General features: G+C 49.0%; 1 protein-coding gene across 1 annotated transcript; it reads right to left on the reverse strand.

The window, feature by feature from the left end:
- Positions 1–8,388: 8,388 nt before the first annotated feature.
- On the reverse strand, positions 8,389–22,723 carry LOC137932381 (chaoptin-like). The gene is given in 8 exon segments (XM_068775987.1): positions 8,389–8,531; positions 11,082–11,306; positions 12,893–15,888; positions 15,997–16,107; positions 16,188–16,323; positions 16,667–16,759; positions 22,283–22,395; positions 22,698–22,723. Coding segments are annotated over 8 exon segments (3,843 nt in total).
- Between the last annotated feature and the right edge of the window lie 414 nt (positions 22,724–23,137).

Here is a 23,137-nt window from a genome sequence, read left to right on the forward strand (position 1 = left end):
ATACGCTGTTTGCCGAAACAATGTAGCTTATTTTCTAATCTTGAAAGACGATAGATTTGGCGACACCTGCAGTGAGTACCAGCACAAACTAGCTTAACATACGTTCATGGCTATTTAATGCAAGTTCTACCACTAGAACCGGTCTCAGAGGTTCTTGTTTCACTTTGATTGATTAAATCCAGCCAATGAGCCTACCAGCCTAGCTAGGCAAGGATCTTGCAGAGGGGTGGCGTCTAAACTCCTCGCTAGAGATGAAAAGCCGCGCTCGCCCGCTACCGCGACAAGCTTGCGGCGGCGCCGCGGCAGCGCGGGCGTGCCGCGCGGCGCCGTCGCCGCTAACTGCTTTCCGATTGTTTTGTTGGTCTGCATCTATTTACGTTAGTTTATCGCCCCCCGCCCCCTTCATCCACCCACCCACGTCGTCCCGCCACTACCACTGCACGCTCGCGCCTTACCGTGCGAATTGGAGTTAATTTCTTTAAAAAAAAAAAAACACTTGTAGCGGAATTAGCGCCGCGGTACACTTTGTATGCGCTTGTAGCGACACGCGAGACCACCGCGCGCCCGACAAACTTCTGCGGGCTACGGAAACCTCTGCACCCGCCTCGCGCGCGGCCGTGCCAACGTTAATTCCAGACGTTTGCACAGACGCCCTTACGAACGCTAGCGAGAGGCAAAGCATATGGCTGACGGTAAATGGACAAGTTAGACAAGATACGAGTTATGATATTTGTTTATGTACACAGATAATTAGGAACCATATTTATATATTGCCGTTGCTGTGGTTACAATAGCTATAAGAGAAAACATCTCAATGGCTATGAGTAAATTAGTTAAGTGTTAAAAAGTGTTTGTTTGCTTTAAGCTTTCCAGGACATGTATTAAAACAAATAAAGTCATCATATAACAGAAACTCAATAATCTCAATACATAGATGTTTAGTACGCGACAGAAGCTATGGAACTCGTACGTTTTTTGCAAGCCTACAAGCGCAAGACGATCGGTACGACCGACAAAAGTTGATCGCAAAAATTGTTTTAACTCAACAGCGCGGGGCTCCGAGACTTATGCACTTATACTCGCCGGCGAACAAAGGTTTTCGTTTGGTCCAAAGTAAAGCTACGATCTGCATGTGCGACTCTAGGGGTCCTGTAGAACGTGCAAAAGACCGCTGCTCGCTCACAGAACAAGTCGGACGGTGCATGAGGTAAATTAGTGTTTTGTGTAAAACAAACTAGTTACCAGTAAATGGAAAGCGACGTGAGCTGTTGCGTTGTTGTTGTTGTTTGTAGAATAAGACTTATCGTCGGGCCAGGCACTTCAGCGGCAGGAGGAATCCGAATGATTATCTGTTATGGTTACTGCTGACATCAATCTGAGCGCGCGTTGTTCGACTGTTCGTCGGGCAAAGATTCGTCGTGGCTCCACGTCGTGGTAAATCCACGTAAAGACAAAATCTTTGAAGATCGCGCTGCATGCGAGCGGAACCGATGTGAGCAGCAGGACAATATACTGTGTTGCTAATTTACAAAGGCCCACTTTAATATTGTGAAGTAAAAGATATCAAAGGGCCATTACCAAAAAGTCTTCCGGCAGGGCGGCGGGTAGCGGTAGGGAGCCGGGGGCGGAGGCGGGCACTTATCACATCAAAGGCGCGGCGATTATCCAAAATGAAATCTCCAACTTCAGCAACTTTTTTTATAAAGTAATTAAATATCTCTTCTCTACTTGTTTTTAATGAAGACCTCTATTTCGGGCTACGGTTTTCCGGGGGGAGTCGTGCCGCGCTCGCGTAAACTGCCGAAACTTTCTCGGGCCCGCGTGGTTGGGAGATATATTTTTCACTTTCGTGGGAGATTTTTCGGTTTTTGATATTAATTTAATTTATATTGTATGACTGGCATTTTTTATGCTGTTCTACTCGGCGTTATTTTTACTTCGTCGCCATTTAATTTTGCGTTCGATGTCCGTGTGGTGCTGCACAAGTGCTAGTAAAACGAACACAGACTCGCGGTTAAAAATAAGAGCGCTTATGTATATATATATATATATATGTGTGTGTGTGTTTTTTTTTATAGAGGTTTAAAAATACTTTTACGTATCATAGGGCCTGATGTTGGTGCCCCGTATGTCGGACTCGATCTAGATCAATACCGACTAAAAACAATCCTCTCTCTTCGGTATCCCTGGTCCCCACGGCATGGCCGTTAGGCATTACTTCGCGGGGGGGATTTAGCCGCAGCTTTCTCTGATAGAGTGGCTGTTCAGGCCAACTTCCTCCGCTCCTGCTCTGTTTTTCGCAACTCCTTCAGCACTGTCGTACAGTACGCGCTCGTAAGTTCCCAGGCCGAAGGCGAGGATAGCATTGTAGCTATCAGAGTTTCAGGATAGATTTTGCATCCTACACCTTCTTCCCAAGACCTCCTGGCTTCGTTAAATCGGGGGCAGACGAAAAAGACATGCTCTGCATCTTCAATCATTCCGACACAATTAGGACAGTCAGGGGAATCTTCGTATTTGAACCTATGGAGATACGCTCGATAACATCCGTGGCCGGATATCATCTGAGTCAGGTAGTAGTTCAACTCTCCATGATCTCGGTTCACCCATGGCTCTAGGTTTGGTATTAGCTTACGCGTCCATTTTCCTTTAGTCGACTTATCCCAGGACGATTGCCACTGTTGCAAGCTTTTCAGTCTTCCCCGAATTCTAAGTTCAGCTGAAGTTGGGTCTGATTTGCTTTTTTTGCTTCGGTACAGATCAGTTCTTTCGTCTGCAAGAAGCGCAACAGGAACCATACCTGCTATCACGCATGCCGCATCCTCCGATACTGTACGAAAGGCGCTAGCTACCCGTAGAGTGCTGACTCTATAAACAGAGGCGATTTTCCGTCGGGACTCCTGTTTGCTCAGTGCGTCGGACCATATGAATACTCCGTACATAAGCACTGACGTAGTCACCGACGCTAATAACTTCCTTCTGTTTTCTGCTTCTGTTTTGCAGACAAACAACAAAAAACAGAAGGAAGTTATATATATGTGTGTGTGTATATATATATGTGTGTGTGTGTGTGTATATATATATAGCACGCGTGAGTGTGTGCGTGTCCAAGCGTATCGTTCAACTCGGGGCCGCGAATTCGGGCGCGTTTTCTTTCCCCGCCGCTACAGGAAGCACGTCGCCGCTGCGAAGCGCCGAGATTTCTAAGATAACGTCGTTACAGTAAAGTGGAAAAGAGTGTCGGCAACGCGTCGGGAGGAGATTGATGAGGAAACTCAATTGTCAGCAAATCGCGGCACGTATCGGAATTCCATTAGAGCGTCGCGCGCGCGGCTTGTGTACCTGGCGGCGCGGCCGGCGCGGTGCGCCCGTGTGCCGCCCGTGTGCCGCGCGTGTGCTGCGCCCCATCGGACTCTAATCTAATGACGACGACTGCTCGTCGTCGCCCAACTACTTATTGATTATTTCATTAATAAAAACGTTTGATGTACTGTTTACTAATTTTCTTTTATAAAGGAATAGTTAGTACACTGGCTCACATAGTTGATACACTGGCAAGGAGAAACTAGTGTCGTGCCTCGAGGCTCATGGTATTCAGTGATATCCCGCGAAAAACACTAAATGAATATTTCAAACTTTTTCATTTTTTTAGTAAACAACGGCACAATTGGTCGTTTGTCACGGACTCGCGAACTCCCACTTTTCTCTCTAACTGTGGTAGCGACGAAGAATGGTACGGGCTATGTCAGCTTTAGTTAAGTTGTTACCTCGTGATCTGAAAAATTTATTATGAATCCGTTTCTCCCTCCGCATCCCGTACACCGAACTCGTTGCATCGTAGCACCTAGCTCGTAGCCCGTAGCCCGCAGCCCGTAGCGCGCAGCCCGTAGCCAGCTTCGTAGCTTATCTCCGTAGTGTTAACTCGAAGTGCGTTTAATTCATTGCAAAGGGCGAGCGGGCGCTGCCCGTAGCAGTAAGTAACGATAATTGAACCATAAATAATGCTACACTAACAACAGCATTGCTGGAGCGCTGGTTTTAGTTCCAGCCTTTGTTTTATATAAAATTAAAACAAAATTATTACTTTTTTGCCTTCCATATATATAGCTTTAAGAAAATATAATAGACTTTTCCTTTACAGTTCGTTATGGTATATATTACATATACGTATACATATGTCAACTATACAAAGTGTGGATACCACGTCCAGTGCGATAATTATTTTGTAAAATACCGTAACAAGAGAAGTATGGCATTAGTTTGATGGAAAAGAACACTGTATCCTCCTGACAATATATTGCGATAATAACTATCGGGTGGTGGTCGAGTGGTGGCCGGCAGCCAGAAGGTTTGCTGCGTTATAGGATATTTTCCCGTTGGAGCAGCTCGAAGCACTCGACGTAACGTTGTTGCTCAAGGCAAGTGAGGTTAACCGTCTCGTTTTGTTTGCTTTTATGTTTGTTCATGATCCATATTCAATCTTCAAGCGGCGCTAGGCACGTAGCACTGACATTAACCCTTAGGGTCTTGCCGATGCACTGATGCACACACACACATAAAGACAACTTGATATTTATGGAATAGACAATTATTTACGCGTCTTGTAAAAGTTTAATAATTTCTATGTTAAATATACAACATTGACTTCGTCATACATAAATGTGAATTAAATAAAATAATTGAACGAATTCATGCGAAATAAACGATTACACATTATAGTATAAATATATACAACGCTCGGCTCCTCTTTACTGTGTCTGTGCTTTCGACGAACTGCGACAGTACGCAGCCAAGAATAAGCTCGCGAGCGCAGGGGGAGGACGTGTGCTTTAGTCGACGATTATTCAACTAGCAACTGGTTCTGAGAGACACGAGCATCGCATCAATTTTCAATATAAGCGCAAGCAACATGGTCGCTCGGAACGGAACACAATGTCATCAGGATTATATACAGGCTGTAGTGAATGAGCGGCGGATCTTTCTAGAATGGCGTCGTTATGTAAACTGTCCGAGGGATTTCTTCATTAAAGTAAATAGTTCCACTTTGTCACACTTGGCTTATTATTTCCATCCTCACATAACCGTCCAGAGTATATGTCACCGACCGCACAACGAGACCTGCTTGCGTTCGCTAAAGTTTCTTGATCTATTGTTCACATCTCAATGTCATGTTGTCTCTGATTTTAAAGTACGAATGAACGAAACAATCATTTTAGGAAAATCGTGCAACAAATTAAAGAGTGACATGAAAAACTGCAGTCCGCGCATCTCTATTGAAACATATAACTCATGTCACTACAAAGTGAAGACGCGGCAACTGCGAGCAGAACTTCTTATAGCAACATAAATCGACGCTGTGTGGCTGGATTTTGTGTGAAGACTATTACGCGCTGCATCCACTTTACCCACGATTATCCAGCTATCGGAGAATCGTAGTCTGATGAAAAATTATGAGAGCCGCACTCGCATGAAAAGGTAGCATATGGACTTCTTAATTAAGTTCAGTCGCCGCCGACACGGGCAGCACAGCGCGGCCGCACGTCGCCAATGCGAGCGACACGCTAATCACTCGGTGCGTATGTTTCCATTCGCTTCCCATGCTCTAACGCAAAGTGAATTAGAACCGTCAAAAGCCTCTCTTGTGTTATTTAACATGATCTGTGAAGATAACATAAAGAGTGTTGCTTAATCAGTTTTTGTCTTCAAATTATTATTTCTGGGAAATAAATCTGAAGTTGATACGTCTAACGGGAGCTGCGCTGGAACAAATTAAATAATTTATACAACTTTTGATACTTGGCTAATGCTGGTAATGATCTTCCCGAGTCCGCTAAGAAGCTGGAAGGGAAAAGAGAAAAAGTATTGACAGTTCCAAATTCTTCTCCATCTCCTACAGCTAAACCAGTCGTTGCGTTTGTTTCGGCTGAGGAAGCTTTTCTTTTACTATACTTACCCAATATTATGCACATGGGTGTCATTCGTTTAGAGTGAAACAAAAAATATTTTACACATTTTCGAAAAACTCACTTTTTTTAAGGGTTTTAGCCGAAAGTTCGTGTGTCCAAATGTCATGAGTACATTATCAAGGTCCTGTCTGATGCCGTTCACCAGGATCCGCCACTCCAACTGCTACGCCGCGCATTTCACGAGCGCGCAGGAGGCAGGAATCCGACAGAGGTTCAGGGAGAAAGTTCGCAACAGTTCGGCAGCAGTCCGCGCAGGCACCCGGTCTCTCAATCAGGAGGACGAGATGGTCGAAGAGGTGTTCGAAGCTCTAGCGATTCCAGAGTGAGGCCGAAGTACTTCGTGTGCCGCCCCATTGCGGTATCGTACTCAACAACTTGGATGCGCGAGTCGTGTTGTTCTTTCGAACGCGGAAACCAGTGGAACTATAACGCCTCGGTCTTGTTTGGCGCTATTTCCAATCCCAACTCGCGCATTTTAGCAACGACAAGCTTCGTCCCAAGCTCGCCCATTTCCACGGCTCTCACGAAGTCCCCGCTGGCGACCGCCGGCGTGCCGTCAGCGTAACAGACGACGCCCGGCCAGCGGGAAGGCTAACACGCCTGCTGTAACTGCAAGAGTGTACGCTGCGCCAAATTGTATGTACACATACACCGGCACGAAGAGAACACGTGCGCTTGTACACGGACACCGCGTAGACTCGACTCATGGCCCCAGATGTACGAAGCCCAGCTTACAGTCAGCTCAGTAAATTAGTCACTACACCCGCAACTCCACTTGTTTAATACGAGACTTGTGTACGCCGCGTGGAAACGGAATTTTCTAGAGAGCTAATAATTTAATTTATGGAGTTAAGAAGTGAAACCGGAGCTTTTTACCCACTTAATTTATTTCGCTAGCTTCGCGCCGGAATGATTTATGGACACGGCGAGCTCGAAGAAGCGACTATAAATAGTGCAGCTGCTGCGAGCTGCGAACAGGGCAGCGCCCCGCCGCACTGCCCGCGCACAAGAACTGACTTTCCATCCTCTTCGCAGTACAAAATCAAATTCCTATTACTGCAAAAGTAGTAAGGACTTTCCGACCACATCGTTCGATCAATTGAGGTAAACTTCGTTACGTATTTCGGTGGAGAGACAAACCGCGGGTTCCTGTGTTTAATTAACTAACGAGAGAGACCCGCGCGCATGCGCATTCCGCACTGCGTTTTGCTAACGTTGAACACGCGCTACGAGAGCACCATTTCACCCGCCGATCGGAATGTTAAACAAAACGCATGAGGCGCGGTATTAACTGCAGCAAGTGGACGTGCGCAAATACGTTGCATCTGTTTAGCAACAGTTACTTCTGGCGATGTCTCTGTAATGTATCCAAATTTTTAGGCATTTTTTCGATCATGGGTATCGGCAGCGGTGCCGTACATTGTTCACTGAACACTGAGTGTAAATAAAACTGCAGCAAAAGTTAATATAATTGGAATGTAATAGCGACGCGCTGCTCGCCAGCTAGTGCGAGCCCAGAGCAACAGCGGACACGCGACTCGGCGCCGACATCGGGTCTCATAAATTCTCAGAGATATTATATGCAATGTCCATATTTATTATAATTCCAGCAATTCCTATCTGCAGCGCGTTCTGGCGTCATACATTAATAAAGGTTTTGTTTAAATTCAATGCAGAATTACTGACCATACTTTGTACGCAATGAGCATAATTACAAACAGATATAGTACAAATTGTAGTCAATTTTAAAACAATCTGATATTAATTTGTTGTGCGCTTTTCCCAGGTGAGAGTGCGTTTGAAACTTTCGTAGCTCTAAAGTGCAAGGTGCCGGTATAGAGGGATTGAAACTGGTTCTAGTATTTATCAAATTGGAGTTTTGTGGCATTCTTCCTACAACATATACAAGTGGTCAGTGTAAATAATCTCATATGGTTGATAGAATTAACAAATAAAACACATTATAAATAAATATTACCAAAATAATTTTCGAACGAGTCTCGCGCACCGCCGGAGGCGCGGGCACCGCACGAGTTATGAGAAGCTGTAAACATGAAGGTCGCACTTTGAAACACGCCGGTGCGAGCCAACAGTTGTCAACGTGTACAAATAAATAATTAAGTCAATCAGCAAGCGCGCGGCCCGCGCGGCTCACTTTTTGTTCGCTTCTGTTGTTGCTTACCAAAGCTTGAGAACAGCTTAACTAATCCGATACATTTTCGTATTTTCTCTAAAGTTTATTTAAAGAAAATTGCGTCGAAATTTCTCTTTTTTATCGCCATTTATTATTATTATTTACAGTGTACCACTTGTATTCATACAGACACCACTGCGCCTAAAACCAATGAACTAAAAACAACGTTCATGCGATGGGTTTCAAAAGAAACTACACACTTTGATTGGTTTCTGTTTCTGCTCGCTTTCAACCAGCGTGAGCGCATCGAGAGCTTTGAGAAGACGAGCGCCACCGAGTCCGCACACTCTGTGTAAATGTAAGGAAAGCTACAGCGCATTTCAATATTTCCAAGAGAAGTGATAGAATGAATTACAACACGTACACTCTCTCAAAAGTGAGACTTTCGAGAGCGAGCCAGGGAGTCCCGAAGCAAAGACGTAGGTCTGCTGTGAGCTCGCCGGCCGCCGCTGCCGCGTATGATATGACTTACCAGATTGCATTCAACGGGCAAAGATAGGTGTTCATCGGCACTTACATATCCGCAAGGATCTCAAGCGCTAGGAACAAGGTCTATGTCCTTATAATATTTTGATAGCTGTAAAACGCAAGAGGAGTGAAACTTTAACTTTTTTATGTCCGACACCCGCACCCCCTCCCCTGCCGCCGCCCGTGGAGCAAAGCTTAACACAAAGCTTCACCTACATACGTGAATAGTCCGCTTAATGACGTCCCTGCCCAAATTGAAGCAAGCTGTCAAAGAGATTTCTGTTTGTGAATAAAGTGTTTTGTAACTGTCGAGGTGGAATGCGCTGTACCCTTGCATTATAAGTACACCGGGCTGCGCAGACGACGCGCTGCACGGCGGGCGCGGCGCGCGAGGCCCCGCGCTGCGCTACACTGGAGGTAGTTGCCGCTCAATCTTTAATCGAGCTGCGGTACGCGCACCGCTCGCGACGGTACGAACCATTTTTACAGATATTTTATGAGGAAAGTTCATTCCCTACAACGGATGCCACTCCACGTAGGGTCGGACCTTGTCAGTGTTTTTATTAGGCGGCGAGCACCGGGGTTGCGGGGACCCTCAGCAGCAAACGAGTAAGTCAAGTCTTTGGTCATTCGATTTTATTCGATTGCTATGTTATAAATTAAGTAATTTCAAGTAATTAAAAATAATATGTAAAAAAAACATAAATTTATATTATATAGAAAAATAATCTACAAAATTTCACTTGTTTTGCAACTGCTAATAACTTTTCCTTAGATTATGATGTACACAAGAATAATCACTAAGTTTTAAAAGTAAATAGGAATGCATCTCGGTGCGAGCGGTGACACACTCTGCGCGGCACTCTGCGCGGCACTCTGCGGGGCATTCTGCGCGGCGTGCTCGTGTTGCACTGTGCTCGGCGAGCTCGTGTTGCTATAATTACAAGCCAAACAAACTCGCGCGGCGATCAAACATAAGATGCTTATTTTACATGGCTTCATTATCTTACAAGGCAATTAAACAAAGAGAACAAATATCGCCACGACGACTGGTCTCGCGCCGCCCGCATCTAGAAGCTTCCGCGACCTTGACTATGTCGTCCGCGCCGGCTCGTGGTCGCACTCGGCAACCTTTCGGCGCCATATTTTATTTTAATGCCTAATTTTGTTTGTAAAGTTAATTACTTTTCTTTCAATACGGAGCAAACGTGTTTCTTCGACACCGGCAGCCGCTTTATTTTTTTGGTAATGTAGATGAAAGTGATTTTAACTTCCGTCTCTATTTTCTTTGTCGCGTGGTCCTCGCTGCACTATGCGCGGATGCAGACGGGTCAATAAACTATGCGCACTATGCGCCCGCTCGCCGCGACCCAATTGTTGGCAGACTACTGCGGCCAAAACACAATGTCGCAGTGCAAGTCTAAAATTTTTAATATTATTTAACATCTTGTGACTTTACAAAATGACAGCTGATGCGCATGGCTGCCGACGATGGAGTTCTGTGTCAAATTAAACAGCAGCTATATAAAATTTTTTAATTCATTGACAGGTCCATCACAAAGGGCCGCTTATAAACGTTCACAAGGCGTACAAAGTCATAAAAAGGGCGAACCGATGGTGCGCCGGGCCGCGCGCGCACGTGCGCTCGGCTGCGCGCGTGTGTGTGTGTGTGTGTGTGTGCACGGATACACAGTTCACAGCAAAGACAGCAGCGGCAACAGCTCAGCTGCGCGGCGCTGTGCACAACGCAAAGCGAAGTCATTTTCTACATCAGTATCCATCGTAACAAAATACCACAAAACGGCATCCAAAGTTTTTCGTTACAATCTCGTTTCACATAATAATGTTTCAATATTTCACAATTAATCCAACTTTTCCCACAACAATTAAAACTGTTCGAATAAACTGCAGCGGGAGTGAGCGAGTGTGCGACGGCGAGCGCGTGCACGGCGCGATGGCCTCGACCTCGGGCTCGGCCGCCCCGGCAGCCGCCCCGGCAGCCGCCTCGGCAGCCGCCCCGGCAGCCGCCCCGGCAGCCGCCCGCAGCACGGCACGCGCTCGCCGGTGCCGGCGGGAGCAGCAGCCGACTCACGCCGAGACACATGCACCCAGTAATAACGAAGCTCGAGCATCCGACACTCAGTATTTAACTCACATAAAGATCTTTCATCACTTGGTTTATTGAAATTAAAAAATCGTTATTAGTACTTCGATCATTATTTCGTTGTCCAGTTATCCGTGTCATCCATTTTTAAGTTTTTTTTTTACAAGCACACGCGATTTGCAAATACTTCGCACTGGTTTGACGAGTAGAAAAAGTATAAAACCCTTAGAAAGATAGCGACGCTGCGTCACGACGTGCACACACTAGCTGCGCGCGAACGTCCACAGCGCCCACAGCGCGGGCAGCAGCACGGGCAGCGGCGCGGTGCGCGGGGGTCCCGCGGCGGGCGGCGCGGCGCTGGCCAGCGCGCTGGCGTGGCAGTCCGCGTCGTCGGCGTCCAGCGCCAGGAGCGCGCGCGGCGGCGCCGGCGGGCGCACGCAGCCGCTGCGCCGCGCCGCGTCGCGCGCCGCCCGCGACCCGCCGCCCACCTCGGCCGTCCAGCGCCGCAGCCACGCGCCCACCCAGGCCGCCGAGCACCCGCAGCGGAGCGGGTTGTCCGCCAGCACCAGCCCGCCTGCGCACACCGCCACAGATCGCTTCACTGCTCCGCGCGACTTATTGCATAATAATAACGAGTGCTCGCGCTTTCAGACATATTTGGCAGGGCAAGGACAGACGTACGATGAACAGTTTGTCCATAATACCACTGCTAAATATACACACAGACTACCATTAAACAATCTCTCTCAATAGGCCCATATCTTAATGCCTTAAAGCCCAGAGATTAGTAGTTCCGCTTCCATCTCTTGAGACTTCCAGACCTACTGTTGCTGTACCAGCAAGTGAATAAAATTCAGATGAAGCTATCAACTTTCGAAAATAAATATTCAAAAACGGGAACTTAAAAACGATTCCCTGTCAGGAGAAATCTGACCCCTGCGGCTAAAAATGTCCTACAGTTGTGTCAAATTCTCTTCTATTGGTTGACATAATTAATGACACAAACCGTGAACTAGTGGTATCTTTTTATTATTATTTTTTTAATATTTTCTCCTAATATACTTATTGGCACTTGTACAAAGTACATGCATTTTCAATTAATATTTGCTTCACGCGTCATCGCGACCTAGATATTAAGTTTAAACTAGTGTCCAATTAGACCTTGATCGGATCGCTTGGTTTTATTTGCCGTTCCCGGGGCGCGGTTAAGTTGTGACATTTTCATTTTGCGCGTTGCATAATTATTGACATGTTGACAAGTTGCATTGACATTCAACAGCACTTGTTTTGGTAGCGGCAGCAGCCCAGCGGCGAGAACTGACACTTGCGATTACAGGCCGTGGGTTCTAATTCTCGAAATGCAATCAATCAATAATTACTTTTATAAAAAATGATGCATATGCACTAAAAAGTCCATGAACTTAATATCTAAGTCGCGATGACGCGCGAAGCAAATATTAATTCAAAATGCATGTCTTTGTACGAACAAGTGTCCACAGGATGGACAGCGGCTTCCTCAGCGTACCATATAACCCATTGCTATGACTGTGCACAATAAGAAGTAAACATTTTATTATTACATTATTTGCAAACTATTCCTGAAACTGCATATTACGAACACCTATAAGCGACAAAATATCTATTCAGCTTTCACGAATAATCTTAAGAGCAATCTCCACAGCGACCTCGATCTCCCGATGTTATCACAATTACACGGTATGCCTTTAAGTGAACACTTCCGAAGTGCCTAAACTCGTCCAAACCCACTAATGGTAGCGTGGCCAACTGTATCTTGGATTAGAGCCCACTAAGTGTCAGCCACTACACGCTCTGCCATGTCCTCCCGAAACACCAAATTCAAGGGCAATCAGACGCTGCTTCGCAATCAAAGAACTGCGAAAGACACGATATAAGCCGGGACCAGAGAGCGATTTACAGCCCGGTTCCATTAAGGGAACCAGGGAAATGTCTAGACCCGTCACGGAACTAATGTGATAAGAATAGTTTTATAATTATCTCCCTTATTGTATCGACTCCAGACCCCGGGTCCGAGTGCCGATAAAATCCAACACAAAAGGTACCTGCACCAACGTCATTAGATATCAGCGTCTACATTGTCAAAAACAACCTTTTGTATTTGAAGTTTAGCATAGATCTTACCAGGCAAAAGTTTTGTCGCCAAGCGGTTCCATCCGGTCAGGTTCGGATAGAGAGTGGAGGGACCGAAGTGCAGGAGACGGTTGTCACTGAGGTCGAGCGCGAGGTGGGGCACGCGCGCAAGCGGGCGCGCCAGACCCGCCGGCAGCGCGCTCACCGCCGTGCCCCGCACGCGCAGCGACAGCGCGCGCTGCCGCCCCAGCGCTGCGAACGCCTGCGCCGACACGTGCCGCACTGCCGAGCCGCGCACCTCCAGCACGCGGAGCTTCGGCGCGCGCAGCCCCGCCAGTTGCCTGTCCAGCGCCGCCGCGCGCACCTCCACCACCAGCGACTCTAGCCACGGCACGCCCGCCACCACGTCGCACAGCGGCGCATCGCCCGGCGGCGTCCCCAGCGGCGACTCGAGCGCCAGCGAGCGCAGCGACCCGAGCGACCGAAACGCGCGTGGCTCGACCGCTTCCAAACTTTGTAAGTGGTCCATGCGCAGATGCAGCAAGTGGTCGAGGCCGTCAAAGGCGCCATAGGTTATACGCACTATGGGGTTGTGAGAGATGTCAAGCGAGGCGAGATGCGGCAGGCCGGCCCACATGGCGGGTCGCAGTGCCGTGAGCCGGTTGCGCGCCAGCCCGACGGCGCGCAGCCCGCCAAGCTGCCGCACGTCCACCTCGCGGTAGGACGCGATCATGTTGTCGCTAAAGTCGACCTCTGTGAGGTTGGGCAGCGGCAGGTGCGGCAACGCGCGCAGCCCAGCGCCGGCTAGCGCGAGGCGGCGCAAGTGCGGTAGGTTGTGGAACAGCTCCTTAAAGTTAGTTTTTATGGGGTTAAAGGAGATGTCGAGGCGCTGCAGCCGGGGCAGCGCGGAGAACGTGTTGTCGGGTAGCACGGTGAGCGCGTTGTGCGCCAGGTCCAGCTCGTGTAGGAAGGCGGTCGCATGGAACATAGCCGAGTCGAGGTACTCCAGGCGGTTGCGCGGCAACTGCAGGCGCCGCAACGTGAAGCCCACCTGCGCGAGTGCGCTGCCCGGGAACAGCGACAGCCGATTGTCGCCGAGTTCCAAGTTTTCCAGCAGCGTGTTCTTAAAGCAGTCGCGCGGTAATGCCCGCAGTTCGTTGAAGCTGAGCCGTAGATGGCGCAACTTTTGCAGGTTGTAAAACTGTTCCACTGCCAACTGGCCCAGTCTGTTGTAAGACAGGTCCAGGATCTGGAGAGAGACGAGATCTGCAAAAGTTTTCCTCCTGACGATGCTGATGTTGTTGCGGTGCAGGCTGAGCGTGTCCAACTTAGGCAAATGGCCGAAGCCGGCGTTATCGATTTGCGTGAGTCTGTTGTGCGACAGGAATATCTGACGGACGTGCGCGGCGATGCATTCGAAAAATGAACTCGTCACGGTTTCGATGCGGTTGTGCGACAGGTCCAGTACGCGCACGTAGGCCTCCGCCCCGCCCACCAGCGACGCTATCCGGTTGCGGCTGACATTCACGGTGAAACCACTCTCCGCGTTCGACACGTTGTGAAAGTACCTCATTGAAAACTCAACTAGTTTGTTCTCCTGAAGATCCAAGATTTCTAGTTTGGGAAGATCAGCGAATGCGATGTCCGCTATTGTTTCCAAAGGGTTTCCAATTAGATTTAAATAGATTAGATTAAATAAATTCGAAAACGTTCGTTCACTTATGTTGTGCACGCGGTTGTACGACAGGTCGAGGCTGTGCAGCTCAGCCAGGCTCGTGAGAAATCCCGAGTTTATCCTGCTTATGTAATTGTAAGATAACCTTAAATCCTTCAGTTTGTAGGAGCTGTTCGTTTCGAATATTTGACTAGGGAACTCGATAAGTTTATTGAAATCTAAGTTAAGATACTCCAAGGAAGTGAAATAGTCCATGTCCTCGGAGGAGAACACGTGAATGTTGTTATTGTCCAAACTGAGCCAAGTGAGGCCCCGGAAGGCAGGCCCCGCGGGCAGTTCGCCACTGAAGAGTGTAGATGACAGCTCCAGCACCTGCAGAGCGGTGAGGTTGGCGAAAGCACTAGCCTCCACGTAGTACAAGTCGTTGAAGCTGAGCACAAGCTCCCGCAGCGGCAGCGCGGCGGGGAAGGCGTCGGCCGGCAACTGTGAGATGCGATTGCCGCGCAGACTGAGCGTGGTTAGTGCCGCCGACCACGGCCCGAACCACTCCGGCGCCACGTATGCGATGCGGTTGTAGCCCACGTCCAGGTAGCGTAGCGAGGCGTCCTCCAGAGAACCCAGCGCCGCCGGCAGCGTTTCCAGGTAATTGCCGGCCAGCGACAGCGAGCGCAGCCGCGGCGGCAGCCACTCCGCCTGGCGCAGCCGGTTGTAAGCCAGCGACAGGTGTCGTAGCCGCGTCAGCTCCTGCATGCCACGCGGCAGCGCCGCTATCTCGTTGTTATCCAGGTCCAGCCGCTCGAGGTCCCGCTTGAGCGCCGCGATCGCGCTCTCCGATAGATGCGTTAATTCGTTGTGAGAAATCGAGAGTTTCTCGAGTCGTCCACATTCTAAGACGAAGGATGGTATGGCGGTGAAGTCGTTAAGGTCCAGAACGAGTTGCTTCAATTGAAGTCCCTGTGTGAACTCAAACTCATAGTCGTCCCCGAGTTCGTTGTGACTGAGGTCGAGAGAATCTATGCGGTAGCGCTCGACGCGGCACGAATGGTTAAGAGCGGGCGGCGTCGTAGGCGCGGCCAGTAAGTTGTTGCGCAGGTGCAGGTGCCGCAGGCGGGCGAGCGGGGCCAGCGCGGCGCACGGCGCACGCGTCAGCAGGTTGTCCGACAACCGCAACAGCGCCAGCGAGCCGGGCAGTGAGTGTGCCTCCAGCGAGCGGAGACGATTGCCATCCAGCTCCAGCTGCGCCAACTGCCGCAGTGACGTCAGAGCGCCTTCTTGCAGAAAACTCAACTGGTTGTTACTCAATGACAAAGTGCTCAACGAATCCGCCAAGAAACCCCAGTCCATTTTGGGATTCAGATCGACGATGTAGTTGCTGCAACAAAAAGAGTTACATGCCGATGAAGCTATTGCTCAAACGCATCACTCATTATCTTCTTGAATCGGAATATAAAGAGAATGGTATAATTATAACGTAACTTACTTCTGCAGATTGAGCCAATTTAGTACTTTGAGATCCCTGAGTGCTTCTACGGGTACGTCTGAGAACTCGTTGTAGCTCAAATCCAGCGAGGCCAGCGTGGACGTCATGGACCTGCAGACGGGAGCTCGTATGTGACTGTGCAATGTGCAGCAGTGGCGACGGATAGTGAGGCAGTGGGAGCGGATACCTACGCGAGCGCAGGAGGCTCCAGGCGGTGGAGACCGGCGGCCACCAGCAGCAGCGTGCGCAGTCGCCGGCCGTCCAGCGCCGCGCCCGCCAACGCGCCCAGCCGCGCGCGCGACACGGCCACGTGCCGCGCCCAACGCCCTGCACAACGCACGCACACCTTTGCACCATGCGCCAGTGCGGACACAGTTCGCACACATGCAACATCAAACTATAATAACATAAGTATTATCGCTCGTCACAAAAACTGCACATTCATTCGTTCAGCGTAACCCCGGAGCGAATGTGTAAAGGAAAACTCATCGCTGTAAAATCTTTTCAAGCAACAAAATCAAGCATCGAAGTAACAGATAATGAAAAAATGTGCAGTTAAAGAACAGAGAACAACTTCTGCGCAGCCAGCAAACCAAGGATTTACTGCGTCACTGCAGCCGCGCGCGCGGAGCAGAGTGCGTGCTACTCCCGCGTGAACGAGTGGCTGTACCGGTGTCAGGGAACCTGTAGAATGGCACGGCGTCGCAGGCCACGTGGTCGGCGCGGCAGAGGCACAGCCCGTTGTCGGCGCAGGGGCGCGCGGCGGCTGCTGCCGGCGTGGACGAGACAGGGGAGGCGGGCGAGGCGGGGGGAGCGGGCACGGGACCCGGCCCGGCCGCTAGCAGCAGCGCGGCGGCCAGGCGCCATGCACGCATCGCGCCTCCTCCTCCTGAACATACAACAGCAGCGTAAACAGATTTTATTTATAGAATAATACCACCACAGAGTGTCCCCAGACACGAAGTATCCGTAAAGCAATTTACTACTAAAAAAACTTTCTTCAGCAATCGAATTGATGAGAGAGTAAAACTATTAATTATTAATCTCAAATAAAAATCGGCATGACAAGTATCCACAGATGCGCGCCAAACTGTTTGCGGCTTTCAGAAATCTTACAGTTGTAATGTATACGCGCCCGTGCGCAAACACTGCCGCGGCGCGCGGGTGGTGCGCGAGATGTCGCGCGCGCGCGCCTTTTGGCTAACCTCCTAGACGCGCGTCTCCGACTCCGTGTAGCGCCCATATGTGAGGCGACTCCGACCGACTGCGCCCCACCGGACAACAAAACGCGAGTGGCCGCCGCTCCTTAACAACTTCGGCTACAAACGAACAAAACATTTCCCGACAATTTTTTGTGCGTTCCGACTGAAAAAATATTACTTTTATACATTTCCTCGCTAAATTTTCAGAGGCGGAAAAACCTTTCAAATACGTTTTAAAGAGCTTTCCCGGAGACAACGGCCGTCCGAAGAGATTTGAAAAGGGCCGAAGCGAATTTTACTTTTCTTACGAGCGTTTTTCATTTATTTCCTCCTCGGCGAAATACAGACATTTTTATGAACATTTAAAATGAGATGCGCGAAATAATTACAGTATAGAGATTAAATGAGAGGGAGTTACGTCCCGCGCGGGGAACTCACACGATCACATAACGTGCCGCACGCCCTGCACGCGCAGCCACGATGACCGCCAGCGCGACCTCGGGGCTACAGACAGCTCTACTGCTTACAGGCCGCAGTGAGACTAGTGAGGGGCATCGCCACCGCGACGCGCGTCGCTCGTGTCCTCGCACGGAGCGGCCGCCGGGTCGCTCGGACCGCGGCCACATCGCGTTAAGAATCACTGTACCCTCTAAATAACTGTGTCCTGTGCGCTCTCCTCCGCAAAACAAATTTTTTTCTGCAGTTCCTCGCGTTGTGCTATTTTCAAGACTCCGTCCGGTCCGAGACCCCGTCCATTTAACTTCCACCTCAGAGCCACTGAATGCAGTCATTAACCAAACGAGCTTTTCTATTGTTAATTAAGACTCACGCTATTAATTTAATATACATGTTTTTAATTTATTGATACAAGGTGGTGATAGCCTCGACACGTTCAACCTCTGCCGGCGCCGGGGTCCGCTCGACCGAACTGCCCCGGCAGCGACGCGACCCGCGGACGCCCTTGCCCCGTCGTTATTCGACGTCACGTCAATTCCAATAGCAACAGGCAACCGTCATTGATAGCGATCAATAATCAGTCACGTCGCGCACGGACGCGTGGCCTCGCCGATTTCCTGAACACTCGGGTTTTAAAGGAAACGTTATCGCGTCACCGGTCGAGCACGTGCTACAGCAGGTTACTCGTAATGATCATTTCTTAATGATGTTTCGAGCGAGCGGGCCGTGGCGTCGGGGTAACATCGAAGTTGACCGAGCTGCGCATTGGCGGCCACAGCTGCCAGCACCGCGGACCCCGACGCTCGGCCGCCGCACGACGGGATGCCACGGACTGGTGACATCACTATGGGAACATCTAGTGGTCTAATAACTGGCAGTGCACCACCGCGCGAGCAGTTTACGAGCAAAGTGCTGGTGACCGCGGCGGTTGCTGGCTCTCATGGGTTCGCGCTCCATTTGCCTAAATCGCTGGCGCCAGCACAACAGCTGGCCTCGTATGAACAAAAGAACAAAACCAAATGTGCCAAAATCAATTCTGAGCTGTTAATATTCTCTTCGCTGCTTTAGCATCATCTCGCAGAAGACCGCCGCAAGGTGACACGCTGCAACCAATCGCATGCCCTCTGCCAACGCCTGCTTTTTCCCGTTTCACAGCTCATCCGGGCCGGCGCATGCGAACGTCGGGGCCGCTGAAACACAACTCGTTTTCGTTTCCGTTGACTAATATTCATTTCCGTTTCCGTCCGAGCGCCATTTTTATTAAAACAGCCGCTGCTAATGACGACGCGATAAGGAAGTGTAATGCAACAATAGTGAAATGTGTTTTTATTGGAATACATCGACAGGTAACAAGCGAGCGCCGCGTCAATGTTACTGCTTTATGACAAAACCAAAATCTTAATTTCAATTAAATTAGACAAACAAAACGAACAGCGGAGCGGTGCGCAACGCATTCCACTAAGGCGGGATCACCCCGCCCGGTGAACACCTTTGAAGTGATTTCCCGAGCACTCTCTCGGGCACCACCCCCCCCCCCCTCTCCTCCCGACACTGCAGCCTTACAATAGAATGTTTGACGACGTGCGCGTCAACCCACGATCTCGCCGTCGCGCGGCGGCGTAAGAGCGCGCTCCCTGGGGGCAGGTGAGTGACGATGTTTCTGCACGAGGCGCGGCGCGGTGTCAGTGGCCGCACGTGTGCAACACGTGTGTGTTGGTGCGGTCCACCAGAGGGACGCTGCGCTCATTTAGCCACGTATTTACATTAAATTGTAATAAAATTGTCAAGATGCTTGTGTACGGCAACGTATTACAAAGAAAATCATTTACTCATCACCTCACGACTCGAGATGATGCCGACCGTTATTATTGACTGCGACGTTCTTTCAACCGGGACACTCGTTTAGCGTCGGCTTCCGCTTGCAACGCCTCTTGGCGGAGAGGATCGCCGCGGGTGTGGTCCGGGGCAGACGCAACCCAGCGCTCCCACCAGCGAGTATTGCCGCGCACAAGCACTAGCGTAACGGAAGTTTGTATCAACTCTAAACGAGCTCTCTGTCCCTGAAGTTTGGGGGCAATGCCACACCGTGCGTGGGGGTCAACGGTTCCAAGACTAGTGCGCTGATACGGCAGCCGCGTTGTAACGTTGCATGTTTGCGTTCTATATGTTTAAATTAAATTTTAACGAAAAAATTTAAATTGGAGAAATGTCACATAACTTGTAACACAGTAAAACATATTCGGACACTTGGAGGCGCACAGTAGATCTCAAGTGGCGTGGGATTGTAGAAGCGTGCTATGGGCTCAGTAAACCGTTGTTTTTAGTACAAACATTGTAATTCGCAGGAGTGTACATCCATTGCCCGGGAGGAGAACCCTGGCCTCGGTCGCGTTCACCAGCTATGTGACGCCTCACGCACCGACGCTCATACCTGGGGTAGGTTGCTTTCACAGACTATGTTACGTGTTACGCGCCGGGGCTAAATCGAATTAAGTTATAAATTCTCGTCTCGGTTCTTCAACTTAATTCTCAGAGAATCTTTACATTCACGCCACTGTCTTTATATCGCCTCGCACCGCATTGGGGTAAGCGTTCAACAAACATTATACAAACATTAATATTAAGTAGCGTCGAGCTATAAGTTAGTGCTCAACGTTTATTCTGTGTTTATGATTTCATTATTTTGTATTCATTATATTTTTTTTTCAGTGAGTTTTTTCTGTCTTCTCTTTTTGTTTTCAAATGCTTCAAATGTTGTAACTCCGTTCTGACGGTACACAATCACATCAACAGCTTTCGATTTCTTTCCTTCCTTCTTCGCAAGCCATCTCGGGGTTTGCTGTCAGCGAAGCAAATTGTACATATATTTATATATGTATATTATAACTGTGACATCTATTCACAGGTACGAGTTCTATACTCAAAATAACCTCGGGTCATTGTGATTGAATGTATTCGTACCTCGCACCGGCACGAACACATCCTGCTCCGACCTGCTGCCGCCTGGCTAGTCCTGGGACGTCGTGCGGCTGCTTGTTGCTTACCGCCAACATCAGGGGAGTACAGACCTGCGTTGTAAAATCAGAGCAGGTCCTCTGCTACCCTTTTAATTGAAATATATTTCTTCTGTTTCCGCGTTCGCTGTTTCTTTTACCTACAACACAGTAGGAACCGGTACAACATCGCGACAGTGTGGCTACGTCACGCGCTATGCGGCCTTCCTCCGCGACAATACAAAATATATTCGGTCGACTAAAACTTAGCAACACTTTGTACGTCTACGAGAGGGCTGTCTGTTCTTAGAACACCGACGCAAAGTGAATATCGACTCTAATGATTTATAAATTTTCAAAAGGTTCCTTTGAGTCTGCATCGTTGCATGAACCAGCAGCAGTGAACAGTGGACCCTGTCCTCTTTTCCACGTTTTCAAACGCAGCCACCGCTTCCTTGGCATCTTTTGTTATTGGGTATAAACTTAAGCTGCATCGTGCCGAGTTGGAGCTGTTAGGAGGATAATCCAACATTTCCACATCTGCCATAGTCAAGTGCTCGGTCGTTAATTTGGCCGAGATCGCTTATGCGATCGGATAGAGGCGGGACGTGGACGCTACTTTTCGCAACATCCACACCACCCACACTGCTGTTGCTATTCTGTTGTTTACGAAAGTTATTGTTGCATTTCAAGCTGCCAGACAAAAAAACCAAGTCATCGTATGTTTTCCGCTTTTTACTCTTAATTTTTTTGTATAGTTCTTTTAACGGAAACACCCTTTTTCAAGACCGTTCTTCCAGAGTCACACAATAGATACAAGTTTCGTCAGCTGAGGCTATGTCAAATAGTATTGTAGGCTCCAGTTTCAACATTATTTCGCAGCATGGATCATTTCTTACTCCGGTCATAATATTGGGTAGGCTTATACGGGTACGGAGCTTTGTGCTCTGGACAAAGCTAACGCCTGAGCGATCGTGCAAAACATTTTGAAAGTGACTGACATCAATGCCCAAGCTTGCGTCTGCTGGCGGCTAGTTCTTGTGCCGTAAAACTTCGATGTTAGTCTAGTAGCACGACCTCGAAGCATGTCCAGCACGCGCATCGTCATTCAGATTACGGCGGGCACGTTTGAATTTAAGCCAGATGTAAATAAGCAACACGGAACCTTGATCACTCCTCACCGAAACCTAACCGAAGTCTATCGAAACTGCTGACTGCGACCGTCGGAATCGTACAAAATATAATGCGCTTCCGTTTACTTGTTAAATCCTTAGAGACGCTCAAACTATTTTGATGTTGCCGCCAACTTCAGGAATTTTAATGATGGCTTAAACTGACTTACGTGAAAAGATTTGTAAAGTTTTTGAATAATAAATTTATTCTTCCAGTGTTATTTTTAAACTGCTAATATACAACACTTTTTATATCGCCAACGGTCACATATAGATTGCAATTTTGTTTATTACGTAAGTTTAATATTAAAATGTATCTTGCTAAGTTTCTTATCAAAATGATTATCGAATATATTTTAATTAAAACACCTTCGCATATAACGACTACAATATTCAATGCAACGCTGCCGCGTGAACTGGACCAATTGTTTACTTACAGCGACACTCACGAACTGTTCGCACCGCGCGCGCGGCGCCGGCACAACATCGCACGCGACTGCGGCCGAGACGAGACACGCGACGTGCGACCGCAGCGCCGGCCACGCGCGCACTGCCGGCGCGCCGCGGGCCCGTGACCTTTTGCAATTGTTTTTTTATTCCACCTCCGCGCCTACACACCGCGCTACGGTGCACGAGTGATCCACACAGACGCCGCCCCGGCACCGCGCGGCGCCTCACGCGGTGTCTCAACATGTAACTAATGTTTTCTTTATACTGTAGTGTAGCAGCTAAGATTCCGCATCAAAAAGCAGCGTTCCGTGTGTCATGGGGCGGTATATACTATCATTGATCGCCACCAGCAGACTAGGGACACCACACCGGAAAAGTGATTACCGGTAACCAACCTTAGTTCTAGTGAATAACGTTTTCCTATTTACAGCTTTTTCGTAATAAGACGACACATCTGCGATGGCACGGAAGGCCTCTTGCGGATAGACGAGAACCGAAGATATGAAGAGAAAGAAGGAGTAAACTTAGCTACGGGCCCATGACCAGCGCTTGGATTTGGGCCTGGCTCTCAAAAGGAATTAAAAGAACTCAGTGATTGTCTTTCCATAGGTAGTCCTAATTTAAACTAGATCTTTCCAGGGAGAGCAGTATGGTGATTTTAACCCATGGAGATAGCGCACCGTAAGTTGTGGATACGGTGCGCACAGCAGCACCGGCGTGGACCGTTCCGCGGGATTTTAATAGTGTATATATGGTAACGGTTCGGACGGCAGGTCACCCCACTGAAATCGGGCCTGAAGCTGCTTGACTTTAAATAGGTTCGATGAGAACCGAAGTTCCGACAGCAAGGCACAGAGCAAGGGGTTTC

The sequence above is a fragment of the Battus philenor genome, unplaced genomic scaffold (genome assembly GCF_028537555.1).
Source record: "Battus philenor isolate CCGP_79_NKW_IND1 unplaced genomic scaffold, ilBatPhil1.0.hap1 SCAF_9, whole genome shotgun sequence".
NCBI lineage: Eukaryota > Metazoa > Arthropoda > Insecta > Lepidoptera > Papilionidae > Battus > Battus philenor.